The sequence below is a fragment of the Lissotriton vulgaris genome, chromosome 4_1 (genome assembly GCF_964263255.1).
Source record: "Lissotriton vulgaris chromosome 4_1, aLisVul1.2, whole genome shotgun sequence".
Lineage (NCBI taxonomy): Eukaryota > Metazoa > Chordata > Amphibia > Caudata > Salamandridae > Lissotriton > Lissotriton vulgaris.
The window spans coordinates 1,558,757,082-1,558,774,164 of record NC_141691.1 but is presented as its reverse complement, the minus strand read 5'-3'; the positions used below and the strand labels follow the sequence as shown (position 1 = coordinate 1,558,774,164).

The 17,083-nt window shown below is 45.2% G+C and overlaps 1 protein-coding gene across 2 annotated transcripts in view; it reads right to left on the bottom strand.

Moving 5' to 3' along the window:
* The window catches only part of NKAIN3 (sodium/potassium transporting ATPase interacting 3), a 2,330,126-nt gene that overhangs the window by 71,980 nt on the left and 2,241,063 nt on the right, over nt 1-17,083 (bottom strand). The window contains exon 6 of one of the 2 annotated variants that reach the window (XM_086965797.1): nt 1,746-1,824. The exons of the other annotated variant lie outside the window; for it this stretch is intronic. Within the exon in view, the coding sequence (XP_086821923.1) occupies nt 1,746-1,824 (79 nt within the window). The remainder of the gene's footprint in view (nt 1-1,745; nt 1,825-17,083) is intronic. 2 annotated transcript variants of the gene reach the window in all.

The following is a 17,083-nucleotide window of genomic DNA, read 5'->3' as shown; positions in this document are numbered from 1 at the left end:
GCCCCAGCCTCCCAATGTAAAGGATAACCACATTTTTCTTCAATTTGGAAATTTGTATCCCTGATTCTTTAAGAATTTTGCACATCTCATTTCTGATTTTATTCCTGTTCTGTAGAAGGAAAATATGAAAGGAGGTTTCCCTTGTGGCTATCAAGTTGAAGAAGCATTAAATACACTTAAGAAAATGTTCACTTAAGTTCCTAATACATGCCACCATGACACCAAAAACAGACTTCTAGTGGAGAAAGCTCCCCTGGGGACCTCTTCCCATTTGCGAGTAGCTTACCACCCTTTTGAAAAGGGTGTTAAACTGCAAGTATTTTGTGACTGCAAATGCCATCGCAAAACAATCTAAAATGCCATTTGCACTCACTATTAAGAAAGGAGGCCCTTGGCAAGCCCCTTCCTAATAGCGAGTTGCAAACCATTTTTTGCAAGTCGCTAATAGGCTTGCGACTCGCAAAATATGGATTGTACCTTGGGCTAACATTTTATGCGGTTGCAAATGTGCCAAATTCCCATTTGCGACCGCAAAAGTTGTGCATCTGCCTCAAAGTGAATTCTTGGAGCGTTAAGTCAAGATCTGTGGCACTTTTTCGTGCTATTAGTGTCTCAAATAGTTGAAGAGCCTGAGAAGCACTATTTTATCACCTCAGAGAATGGTAAATAGCTGCTTGTCATGGGAATTTTAAACACTTTTGCTGCTTTTAGTTGGAAATGTAGCAGGGCTGTTGTGAGTTATCTAAAGAAAATAACAGAACATATCACCATAACAAAAAAAAAAGTAGGATGACAACACTATTAAAACATAAAAAGGCACATCAGAGCAAAACAGTCAAATCAGAATGTAACACAACAACCTCAGTACAGTACAACAAAATTGCATTGAAGTCTACAAAACAAAAGACAACAGCACCTCTACAATAACATATAATGCAACAAATACACACAAACCTTGTCACATGTTAGCCCCGCCACAATCTTGTTTTCATAATACAGTGGTAAAAGGTGTTTGGAGTATGGACTGACTCAACTAGCCAGAAAGGACATTACATAGTGGCAACCAACATGCTTTGTGATTTTTTCCCCCAGTGTTTGTTCCAATCCTCACTAACCAAATTAATACTTTAAAGGACACCCTCCTTAAGAAGTTAGCTGGCATTGGTTTGGAGATGACCAACGATGTGTTGGCATCACGGGGCCACAGTATTCCTTAGTTCCGCTGGTGTAGGTTTGGTTAAAAAGTAGAGCCATACTTACTAGCCCGGGTACCTGCAAATATTCAGGACTATGTGTAGGAGCCAACTCTCAATATACTAGTTTTAGCAATATGGAAAACTGTGGCAAGGTATTTCTTGCTGGTGTACTGATAATTATGCTGACATTTACATATTTGGAAGCATTCATTGTGCAGAGTGCTCCAGGTTGTAGAGTATAAATAGCATATGGCAGAATATAATCTGGGGAGGATTGGGATCTGTGAAGTAAGGCAAATGATAAATTCTTCTTTCATTCTGCCAGTTATTTCTTCACAGTTATCTTCTCGGAGCATTGTTAAATACAGTGACAGGGATGTTGACTTCTCTATTGTTAGTACATTTCCATGCGTAAAGTTATTGGTCAGTAGTCCATTAATTAAAAATTAGTAATTATATATTGTGGTACCCAAAATGTTTTCTATGTGTGGTTAGTTTTTGGTTAGTCAAATGATAATTAATGGGCAATTAAACAAATTCCTTACTTACTGATAGGCAGGTTTTAATTGAACAAGTTTCTGTGGGTGCAGATGGTAGGCATATTTGTCAAGTTCTCCTATAAAATCAACTAAAAACACAACACAGGCTTAACTCAATCAACAGTGATACAAAACAACACAATAATCAGAACTATGAATAAAAAACATGAGACATAAAAAACAGAAAACAGAAATGTCTAACAGCTGAAACTAGAACTTTGGAAGGTGCTGCAATTTCTTTTTATGAATTCCTTTTCGCATTTCCAAAATCATTTTAGACTAAGGCTCTCATTATGAGTGCTGTGGTAATCCTGAGTTGAGAGCAGATGAGAATTCACTCCCAAACTCAGATTACATGTCTGTACAGACTTCACGCATAGCCAGTGTTTTTCTTATCGGAACAAAGTTTGGGAGGTGCAACCTGGTAAAATTTGTGTGGGGGAAAAAGCACAATTGCCTGGGTTTTGCAGCTCAGAGTTGTGGAGGCATGCAACATTACCTTATTATCCACCATTGTGACCTGCACAACTCCTAATTCTGCGATAAATTGGCAGCAGAAAAAAGGACTTCTTTGCTGTGGTAATTCCCTTTGCAGGATGAATGCATTATTTTACTTGTGCGGTCGTAACAAGGTCCTACGTATTCAGTCATTTGGGCGTTTTGACTCCTTGAGACCACTGAGGATTCCTCTGGCTCTCATTGGTCGATGATGGAATATTGTGCATGCCTTATGGGAGACTTTCGGAAAGAAATGATAGCATTGTTTCTATGCAGATAAGCTAGCAGTTATAGGAGAGCAGAAACCCGCAGGAGCTCTTCCATTTGCTGCATCTGTTGAGCTCTCCCTTCAGGCTCTTACCCTTCAGTCTGCACATTGTCAGGGGCATACCAAAACTTGAGGAGGCCCCACTGTAAAGTGCATGTGGAGGGGCCAGCGCTCTCCAGACCCCGCCCCCTCTACACAGTGCCAGAGGGGCCCCAGGGAGCTCGGGTCCTCCAGCACCACGGGGGCTGCGGGGGCTATTGTTACACCACTGCACGCTGTGTGCTCTCTAAAGAGAGATAATGGTCTGCCACAGCTGCAGCTTGGTTGGGCAAGGTCTAGTATTGAAGGCCACGGATGCACCACACGTTGCTGCTTGCAGGTTCCAAGAGCAGCCCACCCAATCTCGAATTATTTGGATTGACAGATGTGATTGCTAAGGAGTGTAACAGAAGGAAGCTATAGTTTCCGATCATTATAATTATTATTTAGCACTGGTGTTATGGATAACTTGAAATGTCAGCAATAGTGTACATTGTTTGAAGTGTGAGGTACGGGTTTGTTATTTGTACCATTTGCTCATCTCTGCGCAATTTCCTAATGCAGTATTCAATTGCTGATTTACAGGATCGGGAATGATGGAATGTTCCCTTGTAAATCTAATTCTCCCACACACAAATCCTACCAGTGTGGCTGAATAGTTCTGGGAGTAAATTTAACCACAGGATGGTTTTGCCGGTTTTCTTTGGTGGATCTGTCAGCAAAGGTTAGCGAATGCCCACAAGCTTGACGATTTTTGGGTATTAACCAAACATTCCTATCCATTTTCCACCTGCATTATCCTTACACATTTACTTCTGTAAAAATAATGGAGGTGAAAAGGAAGACATTTTTTCCTCAAGAATAGAAAAGAAGAAAAAAAATTCAGCTGCAAATGTAGGTTTTCATTGCAGTTTTGCCTGTGAAATGTAACCATTTCCAATTCTGTTCGAGAAAATTGTTATGTTTTTCACTACTCATAATTATCTTATGGAAAACCGGCCTAAACTGTTAATTCAAATATGCAGTTAAGTAATCCTGTTTAATAAGGCGAGTTACCTGTAGTTGGGGTAGTAATGTTGGGACCCCTACAGCTATTTTTTAAGGTAGCAACATCACTTTCGGGCAGTACCACATGAGCCCTGAATGAAGGGGATAACACAGTGCTCCCTCTACTTCCTGAACTTCCCCCTCACTTCCCCACTCACTCTGGGAATAGTATATTTAATATTACATCCCTCCCCCTTACCTGAAACACACATCTAAACAAAACAAATACATTGTTGTTAGAAATGGGATTTCTGGTTGGCTAAGGCTTGCGCCAAAGCTAGGTCAAAACCACCACTCTAGTCAGGGCAAGTGAGTTACACGCCAAGATAACCCCTGCTCACCCCCTTGGTAGCTTGGCACGAGCAGTTAGGCTTATCCCGGAGACAATGTGTAAAGCATTTGCGCAACACACACACACAGCAGCAACACACTAGGCACACCACAAAAAAGAACTCCACACAAGGTTAGATATAAAAATAGCCTTTGTATTACCATAAACACATTAGATCATAATCAGACAGATACACTGTGCCAACTGGCACTGGGCAGTATTTACAGGGGATTATATACACATGACAGGGCCACGTGGTCCACTGTCAGAATCAGCAATTAGTAGAAATAGCACTTAGAATAACTGTAGCACAAACTAACAAGTGTAGAACACAACCAGTAACCACTGGTAAAAGGTAGGAAGACACTACGCAATAATAATCACCTTAGGCATAGATCTCGCAGGTAAACATAAACTCGCCAGCATAAACCATACTAGGCAAAACAACCTCCTAATCATAAGAAAACATTTAGAGGTATAGAACAGGCATAAAGGCATTGCACATTACGCATAAATCACATTAGGCAATTATCAGCATAAACACAGTAGGCAATCACCTTGCGCAAGAATCCCAAAGGTACTGACCCCAGGGTAACTGGACTTCCATGGGGCTCACATGCCCTTAGTCCAGACTGTCCGGGCTGGCTGCGAACGCAGTGAAAGCAACAAGGGAAAAGAGCAGCCTAAACGTGGCAGCTGCCCATTAATTGCTGGGCAGCTGGGAGATTACCAAGAGGGGCACGGGCATTGACTGTGCTCCCTGTAGAAGAACTGCGCGATGTGGCAACTGTAGAAAAATGTGGGCCCCTACCCTGGGACTCAACCAGCACAATGGCCCAGAGGAGAAAAATGGGGCTGGCGCCACTGCGCCTACTGGACCCCCACTGGGGCCCCTAGAGTAGTGGGGCTAAATGTTGCAGCTGCCCACTGTCAGACGGGGCAGCTGGGAAAGAACCAGCACCAACTAGGTGCATGTTGGAGTCCCACTCAGGGACTCTGGAATACAACAATTGCCCAAATAGATGCAGCGTTCCGCAGCAGCGGCGCAGCTGTGGAGAGAGACCAGCACAACCACTTCAGGGGCCACTCCCAGCACACACAGTCCCTCCACAGTGTACCCCACTCACCGGAGCGGCTGGGAGACTCGGCTCCTCTCTCGGGGGTGCGCCCTCCTGTGGCAATGCGGTGACTTGAATGCGCGGGGCAGACACCGGCAATGTGCCTCGGGCCCCCCTCCGCCTCACTTCTCCACCAGCTCTCCCTGGGCGCCTCCTCACGGCCAGACAGTTGCGGGGCTCTCCTTCCTGCAGGGGAGCTCCATAGGTTCAAGGGGCACGGCTCCTCCAGCGTTCCACAGGGATCATCCCTCAGCCCGACGCTGTTCAATATCTACATGGCACCACTCGCCCACGTCGCACGACAACATAGCCTCAACAGCATCTCTTACGCCGACGACACCCAGCTGATCATATCCCTCACCAAAGACCACCACACCGCCAAAACCAACCTCCACAGAGGAATGAAGACCGTCGCCCAATGGATGAAGGACAGCAGGCTGAAGCTGAATTCTGACAAGACGAAGGTCCTCATCCTCGGCCCCACCCCCTCAGCCTGGGACGACTCCTGGTGGCCAACATCGCTAGGAGCAGTCCCAGAACCTACCGACCATGCACACAACCTGGGGGTCATCCTCGACTCCGCCCTCTTCATGACCAAGCAGGTCAAAGCCGTCTCAGCTTCCTGCTTCAACACCCTCCGAATGCTCCGCAGGATCTTCAAATAGATCCCTTCCGACACGAGAAAAACCGTCACCCAGGCCCTCGTCACCAGCCGACTGGACTACGGGAATGCCCTCTAGACAGGAACAACAACCAAGCTCCTGAGACGGCTGCAACGCATCCAGAATGCCTCGGCACGACTGATCCTCGACGTCCCCTGATGTAGCCACATCACCCCTCACCTGAGAGGCCTGCATTAGCTCCCCGTCAATAGCAGGATCACCTTCAAACTCCTCATCCATGCACACAAAGCCCTACACAACGCCGGACCAGCATACCTCAACGACCGACTCAGCTTCTACACCCCCACCGCAGCCTCCGCTCTGCCAACCTCACCCTCGCCACAGTTCCATGCATTCGGAGAACCACTGCTGGCGGCAGATCCTTCTCCTGCCTCGCCGCCAAGACCTGGAATACTCTCCCTACAAGCCTACGACAGACCCAGGACCTGCTGGCCTTCAGAAGACTTCTCAAGACCTGGCTTTGCGATCAGGAGCAGCCCCCACCCCTCCTCCCCTCCTCCCCTCCCCAGTGCCTTGAGACCCTCACAGGTATGTAGCATGCCTTACAAATGATGATGATTGATTGATTGATTTTTCCAGAGGGCGGGCTTTCCTCTGCTTCCGGGACCTTCTCCTGGGCTGCGCTGTAATTGGGCGGCCCGCGCAGCTTCCGGGTCACCTGCCCCCAACCAGGCAACAGCGCCTGCCTTCCGAGTCGCGCCGATAGCGGCCCGGAGGGAGCTTTGAAGAGCGGCTCGGGCCGCGGCGGTGGCTCTGTTGGTGGTGGCAAGTTTCAGGGTGGGCACCTGCCTTAAGGAAATGCTCAAAAGCGGTGTGAGCACCCTCTTTAGGATAAAAGCACGGCGGATTGGGCACCCGATCTCTCCAGACACAGTCACCTGCGGGTGGGCACCCGTATAATAAATAATAAAGCGGCCAAAAGCGCTGGGTGGGCACTCGCTTTCTGGAATGGGCAAATGCGGGGGAATACCCACACCTGGGATCCCCTGCCCACGATGTGCAACTCTGAGCAGCAAAGCCCACACACTCCTCAGGATAGCAAAGCGCTCCTCAGCAATCAAAAATAAAGCTCTCACAGGATGAAAAAGAAAGCGCTACAGTTCTAAAGTCCAGGGAAAGTCTCTTAGCAGGCAGGGGGGGCTAGGGCTGGGCCAAGGGGCCAGCTCACAGGGCCCTCCTGCAGGGAGGCAGTCCCCAGAGGCGGTACCTCCTGGCGCCCAGAAGCAGCAGCAGGCCCCCTCAAGATAGGGTCAATGAGAACATTTCACATGGGGTCACATCCCCTTGCTATACACAATTTCCCTTTGTCTAAGCTTGTAGGGCAGGGGGAAAACCAGGTACAACTTGTTCTTGAGCTCTTCGTTGTGCTCAGCTCCTCTCCCCATTCACAGGGCAGGCTAGGGACATCAGACGCACTAGAGAGGGCGGAGCCAGCATTGTGGATGGAAGGTACAGCCCTATTCAGGTCCCAGGTGCACTCCTCCCTCCCATCTACATGCAGATCTCTCCATTCACCACCAGGCAGACCCATCCTGACTCCTGGAGCAGAGCACACCAGCCAGCTCCTGTCACTCACAAGCCAGACAAGCAATCCACACTCACTGCACACAGACATGCCAACTTCTAGAAGTGGCACTTCTACACTAGTCACATTAAATCTGCGCACACCGTTGCGCAGCATTTAATCTCACAAGTTCGCACATACCAAACTTGCCCCTGCACTCCCCACACATCAGGAACTACCATGGACACACATCTCCCCCATGCATTCCTATGGGAGCAGGCCAATCTCACCACATGCACTCACTTTACACTGGGACACAGTGTTAAAGTGCACAGAAGCCAAAAACAACTAGTACCAGGTCACTTTTAAAATCAAAAAGTTTAGGGGTGAACCTGCCAAAAGGGCAAAGTCCAACAATCGTGTTTGCAGTGCTGGCCAAAAAACCCTCTATCTTACATACTCCTACCATGAAATCTTACAGCCTGCTCTATGGAGCCAGATTGTCTTTCAATTGACACTGGGATGTGCTGCTTCTCTCTCTTGACGGCATGCACTCTTTGCCCCGGGGGCTTACAGCATCCCAATGGGCCAGTTGGGGCACCTGCTCCATCCGGAAGACCATTCAGCAGGGGGATCCCTCTAGCTCTCTGGGCCGGCTCATGTCATCACACAATCTGTGGCAGGCATTTTCTACCTTGGTCCAGTGCTCAGTTGAAGAGAAACACATTCTTTGTGATGGTTTCGTCTCTGGTGGCTGTGACCATGGCTTCTCAGCTGTTTATCACCTGCCATGGCTCTGGTTCAAACAGCAGCCTGAACTTGCTAATTGGATACCGATCTTTCCCCAACATGGCGTCGCCGACTGTGATGCTTGATGTCTTGTCACGGGGTTGACTAATGCAGTCTTGATGTCTCTGGCACCCATGTTCCAATGCCCACTGGGTGTCAACACATGTAGGGTCCAAGCTGGGGTGGTGTCGAATGATGTCTTGCATCACCCAGCCTCAACAGGCATGGCATGGGGCTATTCCAGTGGTTGTGTGGGAAGTTTTTCTGTAGTCTCTCTAGAATGCATGGATGGCTTCTTCAAGTGATTGTCGTTGATCCTGAGCAATGCAAAAAGAACTATTGATGGACAGAATGCAGAACAATGTCATACATTCACCCCAGTACAGAGATCTGGCCCTAAATCTATTGTTTCTTTGCTCACCATGCCATTCCAGTTTGGACCCAGCCATATGCAAATCAGTCTTGACCCTGTGCCAGGCCACGTCTTCCCTGGACTGGACACAAGCATCCTAGGATGCTTGTTTCCCGTCCGTCCAGGGTGGACCTGCCTTGGCAGTTCAGGCTGGACTGTTCCAATGAGGCACAGGGTCAAGGTAGATTTGCATATGGCCAGGTCTAAACTGGGGTGGCACGGTGAGCAAACGAATGATGGATTTAACCCAGATCTCTTGAATGGGGGTGAATGCCTAGATTTGTTTATCATTCCGTCCATCAATTGTGTGTCTTTTGCTTTCTCAACTGGTCCAAGGATGCTTCTTTCCGGTCCAGGGCGGACCTGCCTTGGCAGTTCGGGCTGGACTGTTCCCAGAGGCACAGGGTCAAGGCTGATTTGCATATGGCCAGGTCTAAACTGGGGTGGCACGGTGAGCAAAAGAATGATGGATTTAACCCAGATCTCTTGAATGGGGGTGAATGCTTGGATTTTTTCAGCATTCCGTCCATCAATTGTGTGTCTTTTGCTTTCTCGCCCGTTGATGCTGAGCAATGCACATAATTTTGTTGAGGGTCCACAGGCATCTCCTCGCTTCACCGTTGGCTTGGTGTCACCATAGTATCACTTTTACATGATTGATGTTATGAGACGTCAGGTATTCCACTAGTTCTTAGCTATGGAAAGGTGGCCTGTTTTCCGTTCGGAGTTCCTTTATCAAGCCATGCTTTGCCATTACCTTTTCCAAATCAGGCAATTTAGGCAATTTTTTTGAGCTGAAGATAGCGGATTATGGATAGAAAACAATTATAAACATACAAAAAAGTGTAAGTTAACCTTTGTGAATCAGGTCCTTAGAGTAGTCATTTATAATGCCACGAATCTAGTAGCCTGCCAAAGTCCATGCTTGGCACATCATGCAGTACCTCTTATTGATGTTCCTTGTGAGCCAGTTGAATTGAATGAGGCACATGGCGACTTGGGATCACTCGGCGGTTGTTTCTCAAAAGCACCCCTGCTGGGCTTTTGATCAACTTATGATGCACATTATAAAGGCCTTTCAGCATTTTCTGAAACTCTTCTGTCTTCTGCCCCAGTGGGTCTTTAACGCTACTCACTTTCCAGTCTCCACTGCCATCAGGGGCATTTGGTTAGAATAGTCCTGGTTGCTGGCTGCCACAATGTCTTCGACGGATAGGGGCGAGGTCCATCCCTATCCACAACATATCTCACATAGTCTTCCAACACTAGAGAATCCTTCTCTTCTTGAGGTTCGCCTCATGTGAGTGTCTTGAGAGGAGGTCCACTGTATTCTACGATCCAGGTTAGTGTTAGCATTCTTGCAGCTGAAGGACTCACCTTTCAATCCTCAGTGATGGTTTTGAAACAGAGCCTAAGAATAGCAGAATTAAGGGCTTGTGGTTATTAAGGATCACAAATGGATGTCCATAGACATACAATTTAGGGAAGTGGCAACACCCTCAGTGTATTGTGATGGCTTTTCACTCAATTTGGAGTACCTCTGGCCAGTAGGGGTGAATACTCCCCTGGCTCCGGCCACCAGAGCCCACTCTCTGTTTCTTGTCTTTGGGACAGCACCGCTCCCAGTACATTGAGGCTGACGTCCACAGCTAGCTCAATTTCCTTTCATACATCAAAGTGGACAAGAGTGGTCTCTGTGGAGAGTGCAACCTTGGTGTTCTGGAATGCTTCTTCTTCCAGCGTTCACTACTCCCAAGAGGCGCTACCTTTTGTCAGTTCCCACGGTGGCTGGGTGACGACTGTGAAAGTCTTAATAAATCACCCAAAGTAATTCACCATGTCAAGGAAGCTGCGCACCTCTGAAATGCAGGAGAGGGTTGGGCTGTCGCAGGTCGCAGGCTTTTGCTGCGTTTGGGGCGACATCTGCGACTGATATCTGACAAAACAAATTTAGTCTACACAAACTTGCAGTTTTCTTGGTGCAGGGTGAGACCTTTGTCTCACAGTCTCCTTAGGGTGGTCGTAGCCTCTGGTGGTTGAACTGAAAAAGTGTAAACTTAGATGGCTTCACTGACCTTTAGCACTCTTGATAGCTGTGCTAGTACCTCTTGTAATACATTTTGGCAGACTTCCACCATACTCGATATCCCTAGGTTTAGACGTTTGTACCATCCAGCTCCATGTGAGTCAAAAACTTTGTTATGTATCTTGAATCAGGATGGAGGAGTATCCAATGGTATCCTGAACGGGGGTCCATTGGACTGAGGGCCTGATTGTGAGTTCTGATGGACCGCCGAACCTGTGGTGGTGGTCCCTGGACCGCCAAACTGGAGGTCCACCCATCGTATTATGAATATGGTGACCCTACCACGGGACCGCTGCAACTGCTGAGGATCATGAATCCCGCGGTGATGGAAGGGAGTTCAGAGGCCCTAATATGCTGGCAGTGCTGCTGCAGCACCGCCATACATATTCAGTTTCCTCACCGCCACAGTTTTCAATGTGTGATTTATTCAGCATTCCATCCATTATTTGTTTGTGTCGCAGTTTTAGAAAGCTGGTAATGTTCTTCCTAAACCAAATGTACCTTTCTGCCACTGTCCAGGGTCACATGTTTGCAAATGGTTCTCCGGCAGTGTGCTTTGTTGTATTCATTCCAGATATGGTGAAAAAGGGGCCTGGTTGTAGAGAGAGTGGGTCTTCCTGACATGCCTGCCTGGGAGGAGTGTGCCCTGCCCTAATTACACTTCAAAGAACCTTGCCTGCAGCACATACAAAGGAACCTGACACGAGGCCAGCTAGACAGCTTGGAATGGAGGAGGAATAGCTGACAAGAACCAGTTAGGGAGTAGGCCAGGGATTTCCCCAGACAAAGGCTGACATCAGGTATAAATGTGGCACTTTCAGAACCTCTCATCAGAAAACTCCTGGGCCTGTAGAAGATTCAGAAGAAGGACTACTTTGCTGTCTCAAGATGGAAGATTGTGCCTGATTGCCTTGAATCCAAGGTACCTAGAAGTGACCCCAAAGGTCAGTTGGCTTACCTCTTTAAGCTACTGGGACACAACAAGTTTCCAGAGGCCTCCCTGCAACTGTCCAGCTGATAAGAACCAAACTGGACCTGCCTGTACACGTCTGACCTCTGCTGCTAGCCTCAGCTAGAGTGAGTCACTACCCTCATGAGGTGTCTCCAATGCCCTGGAACCTTGGCTAACATCAGAGTGTACTACTCCTGCCACAAATCTACAGAATTCTGCAGTCTAGGTGAAAATCCAGATGGTTGTGGCTTTTTACGACCCGAGCAGGCTCCTCTCATCAGCACCGATCACCATCTCTCCGGTCAATGTTTAGTTCAAATGGCAACCTGCTCTTCATGCTAAACAATGACCCCCACCATCAACCAGTAACATTAAACTATAGTAACAACTGTTTCTCACACCGACAACACCCTCAATTTGGGCCCCGCCAATGCAATGCTCCAACAGACGCTCCCCGCATGGATTTGGATTTTTAGAAGGTAACATTTTCAGCAGAATGAATCTGGTCCCGTATCCGATCTGTGATCCATTGCGGTCTAGCTTGAACTTGTGACTTTGACCCATTCTAGCATGACCAGATGACTGCAAGTGGCAGTTTTTGCTTCTGGGTGCTAGTTTTGTCTAAACCTTTACAAATTCTTATTCTACTGATTGCATTGTTGTCACTTTGGTGTCATTTTATTTATTTTGAGTGCTGCAAAAATACTTTACATGTTGCTTCTAAGTTAAACCTGACTGCTCTGTCCAGAGCTACTAGGTGGTTACGCAGGTATATTTAGTGACCTTTGTGGTTCACCCTGACAAGGATTGTGCTTATTTATTACTTGAGTTGGGTTCCTGCCCCCTCAATTAATACATTGATTTTTTCACATATGCAAATGCTAAGATTCAGATAAGGACGGCCTTGAACTCCTGTCGAATCAGCCTGCGCAAGTGAAGCGTAGCAAATGTGCCTTTTCAATGATCTGTGATGCTAGAACGTAATCAGTGAGGCAAACATAAAGGTTAACAACACATTTCACCTGGCACTTGTAACCATTTGCATCCAATGCAGTTATATTTTTACATTATTTTTCAGATTCGACTGCATTCTCGATGACATTTTCATAGCAATTTGCCAAGCTGTGTTTATTACGAAAATGATCAATATAGTACACGTCCAGCTGATGTGTTTTCATTTCCTATTATGGGAGCCTAAGCATTACTTGGCATTTTTAAAGGTATGTATTTGGACAGCGATTAATTAATTTCTTAACTGTTTCAGGTTTATTTCTTCGCTTTGCCACTCCACAACTTCAGATGTGCAAATTTTCTCTCACACTGATATCGAAAATCAAGCCTTGGTAAATGTAAGACATTGGCTCCAAGGGCTGTCCTGTGAATCTATGAAATAAAGGTGTCCTGTGAGTTATGAGTGATTGGTTTTGTGGTTAGTCTAGGCCCTCAAAGGGTTCGCAGTGATTAGCGGTAAATTGGGCATCATAAAACAGCAACTGGATAATGAGTACAGAGGGAAGAAACATAAAAAACGACTTTTCTTTCTATGCTTCTTTCTATGTTCGATATTCCTGATTACAGCTGGTGTTCTGGGCCGAAACCCTTTTAGGTCTTAACCATTGTACATCTGAGTGAAGGTTGAGAGGACTTTGTCAGCCCAAGACCTGCCCTAAAGATATTCAGCTGCCAGTAAAAAATGCATTTACTCATATTGGGAAACAACACTTACAATGCAACTTTTACAACGCACTACCTTTACAACAAAACTTTTACAACGCAACATCCATTACAACACATACCATTACAACGCAACCATTACAACGCATGTCACTACAACGCATACCACTACAACGCATGTCATTACAACGCATATCATTACAACGCATACCTTCACGATCCAACACTTACCGTACTGTTGCACCCCCTGGAGTTAGAATAGTAATTTTTACCCCTACAATATCCAATACTTACCCTACTGTTGCACCCCCTGGAGTTAGGATAGTAATTTTTACCCCTACACTACCAATACTTACCATACATGCAATGTAATGGTATGCGTTGTAATGGTATCAGTTGTAAATGTAGTATGCGTTGTAGTGGAATGCGTTGTACAGGTAGTTTCAAAGAATTTGTTGTAATGGCATGCGTTGAAATGGAATGCGTTGTAATGGAATGCGTTGTAATGGATGTTGCGGTGTAAAAAATGTGTTGTAAAGGTATGCGCTGTAAAAGTATGCGTTGTAATGTCATACATCCCTCATATTTGGTGCTCATCAGTGATGTCATTGAAATGCTCAGTGAAGGTCACAGCTCATAAATATTGGACAGAAATATGAATTAATTCAGAGCAGCTTTATCAAGAGAATAGAATAAAACTTGGGCATCAAGCCAACAATAGTGGGACACAGTCCTCAGTATAGTATTGCATGCAGTAATACACACCAACTACACACTGGTCAAATGTAGGGAGGGGTATGGTGCAGCGGCCAGAGCGGTTGACTCCGGAGCGCCAGGCTCATTTTTCGGGCACCGGCAGCAGCTCAGCTCAGCATCATGTGACTCTGGGCAATAGATCACTCAATCTCCCCGATGGCCCTAGTTCAATAAGGTGTTGGGTAACAACAAAGCCTTTGTGTGTGATGGTCTGCATTTGAAATTATATACATTAGCAGAGCAGCTCTTAGTGTTACCTCAAATTCAGCCCCTCCCTGCCTTTGGTGGCGGACAAAAAACTCCTTCCCCACTAGAGAGTCCTGCAACGCTATATTCTAACCCTTCAGCGATCCCACTGAATGTACTATTGAATTTCCTCCACCCACAGCAATTATTAGATCACAACAGAGGCAGCATGAAACTAGGGATCCCTGCCGGAGCAAGCAAATGAGTTACCAACCATTGTATGCTAGACCAATTCATCCAGAACTGTGCAAATTATCCTACTGTATGCCGTAAATATGCATTGTGTAATGTATTGCATTATAGTCGCACTGCAAATTTAGAGCAGAAATAAAACCTTTGCAATATGAAAAGTCACCCCAAAAATTGAGCTATAGAACATTTAGAATGCCAGGATAAAATAAATTCTTTCAAGTCATGTCTGCTGTCAAGTTGAGGACAAATGCCGCATCAACTAGCAATAAGTGTAATTCGACATGAAGAGATGTGAACAACCTCCCCTTCAAGGGATCAAAACGTATACTTAGAATGGATGGGATTTACAGTAAATGGAAAAAATGACAATCTAATAAAACTCTGCAAAACATAAGGACCGTCTCAAGAAGCTCGAAATACGTTATTATAGCAGAAAAAAAGTAAGAAATCCAGACTGGAAATAGAATGTCAGATTTAGCAGGTGTTTCAATTTAGGAGTTGAGGATAAGAAGGTGGAAGCCAGGTTCCTAGCACCACTTAGGCCTAGATGTGTTTTCAAGTGAAGGACCCATAAGAGGGAAACTGAATGCTGCAGGAAGATTGGTATAATAACACATTGAATTTACACTGATAAACAAAGGCCAAGTAAGGCAGTTCTGGGAAAACAATCATTTTAGACAAGTGGCTGGGTTTTAGTCTTGCAGTACCATACAGAATGAAAATGAATGGAATCGATCCTACGTGAAAGTGAAATTGTGGCAAAAAGGGAATTACATTCGATCAATATAAATATGTTGTGCTTATGTGCATTTAAATATACTCTTGTGCGTGTCACCTGTGTGATGCATGGAGACCTGCAAATATCTCAAACAGTCTGGGCTGATTTAATGATATCTATTGATTTGTGTACCTACTTTATAGCAGTTATTTCAAATCCTGTGACATTAGATCGTATAAATATAACATTCTATTATTACAGACATATTAAATTAAGTCAATAAATGTACATTTATAGTTTCATAATAGATTATAATGCACCTTAGACATGTTTTGTAACTAGAGCTGGCATCACATTCTAGCTTGCCCTTGTGCCAAATTACTGCTGAAATTTGAAACAGTTTCCACTGGCAGATCAGTTTGTTTCACACTGAAATATGTATATTGTGATCTAATGCATTATTTGTTACGAAAAAAATGTGTAATAGACGTTTTTACTATCGAAACAAAATCAAAGAGATGAATGCATGAAGGATGAATTATTAAAGAGACATATCAAGCACAGTGCCGCACACTATATCAACTCAGAGGATATATGATGTTACAACGCGTACTTTTAGCACGCATACCATTACAACGGATTTTTTACAATGCAGGTCATTTTACAACGGATACCTTTACAACGCAATACACTACAACGCACATACTATTACAACGCATACCATTACAATGTAAGTATAGGTAAATATATAATGTTAATTTATATTTTAATTAATTATTTTTTTAATATTTAATTTAATTATCCAATATTTAATTATTAAATAATTATATTAATGAAATTAATTTTAATTTTAGTATTTGTAAATATATATTAAAAATACCCCTGTACCCCAAAACCCCAACCCAGCCCTAAAACCTAAAAATACCCCTGTACCCCAAAACCCAAACCCAGCCCTAAAACCTAAAAATACCCCTGTACCCCAAAACCCATACCCAGCCCTAAAACCTAAAAAAACCCTGTACCCCAAAACCCAAACCCAGCCCTTAAACCTAAAAATACCCCTGTACCCCAAAACCCAAACCCAGCCCTAAAACCTAAAAATACCCCTGTACCCCAAAACCCAAACCCAGCCCTAAAACCTAAAAATACCCCTGTACCCCAAAACCCAAACCCAGCCCTAAAAACTAAAAATACCCCTGTACCCCAAAACCCAAACCCAGCCCTAAAACCTAAAAATACCCCTGTACCCCAAAACCCATACCCAGCCCTAAAACCTAAAAAAACCCTGTACCCCAAAACCCAAACCCAGCCCTTAAACCTAAAAATACCCCTGTACCCCAAAACCCAAACCCAGCCCTAAAACCTAAAAATACCCCTGTACCCCAAAACCCAAACCCAGCCCTAAAACCTAAAAATACCCCTGTACCCCAAAACCCAAACCCAGCCCTAAAAACTAAAAATACCCCTGTACCCCAAAACCCAAACCCAGCCCTAAAACCTAAAAATACCCCTGTACCCCAAAACCCATACCCAGCCCTAAAACCTAAAAACACCCCTGTACCCCAAAACCCAAACCCAGCCCTAAAACCTAAAAATACCCCTGTACCCCAAAACCCAAACCCAGCCCTAAAACCTAAAAATACCCCTGTACCCCAAAACCCAAACCCAGCCCTAAAACCTAAAAATACCCCTGTACCCCAAAACCCATACCCAGCCCTAAAACCTAAAAATACCCCTGTGCCCCAAAACCCAAACCCAGCCCTAAAACCTAAAAATACCCCTGTACCCCAAAACCCATACCCAGCCCTAAAACCTAAAAATACCCCTGTACCCCAAAACCCAAACCCAGCCCTTAAACCTAAAAATACCCCTGTACCCCAAAACCCAAACCCAGCCCTAAAACCTAAAAATACCCTTGTACCCCAAAACCCAAACCCAGCCCTAAAACCTAAAAATACCCCTGTACCCCATAACCAAATACCACTAAAAAATGTTTAAAAAAAAAAGATAAACTTACCTATAATAATACTTACGT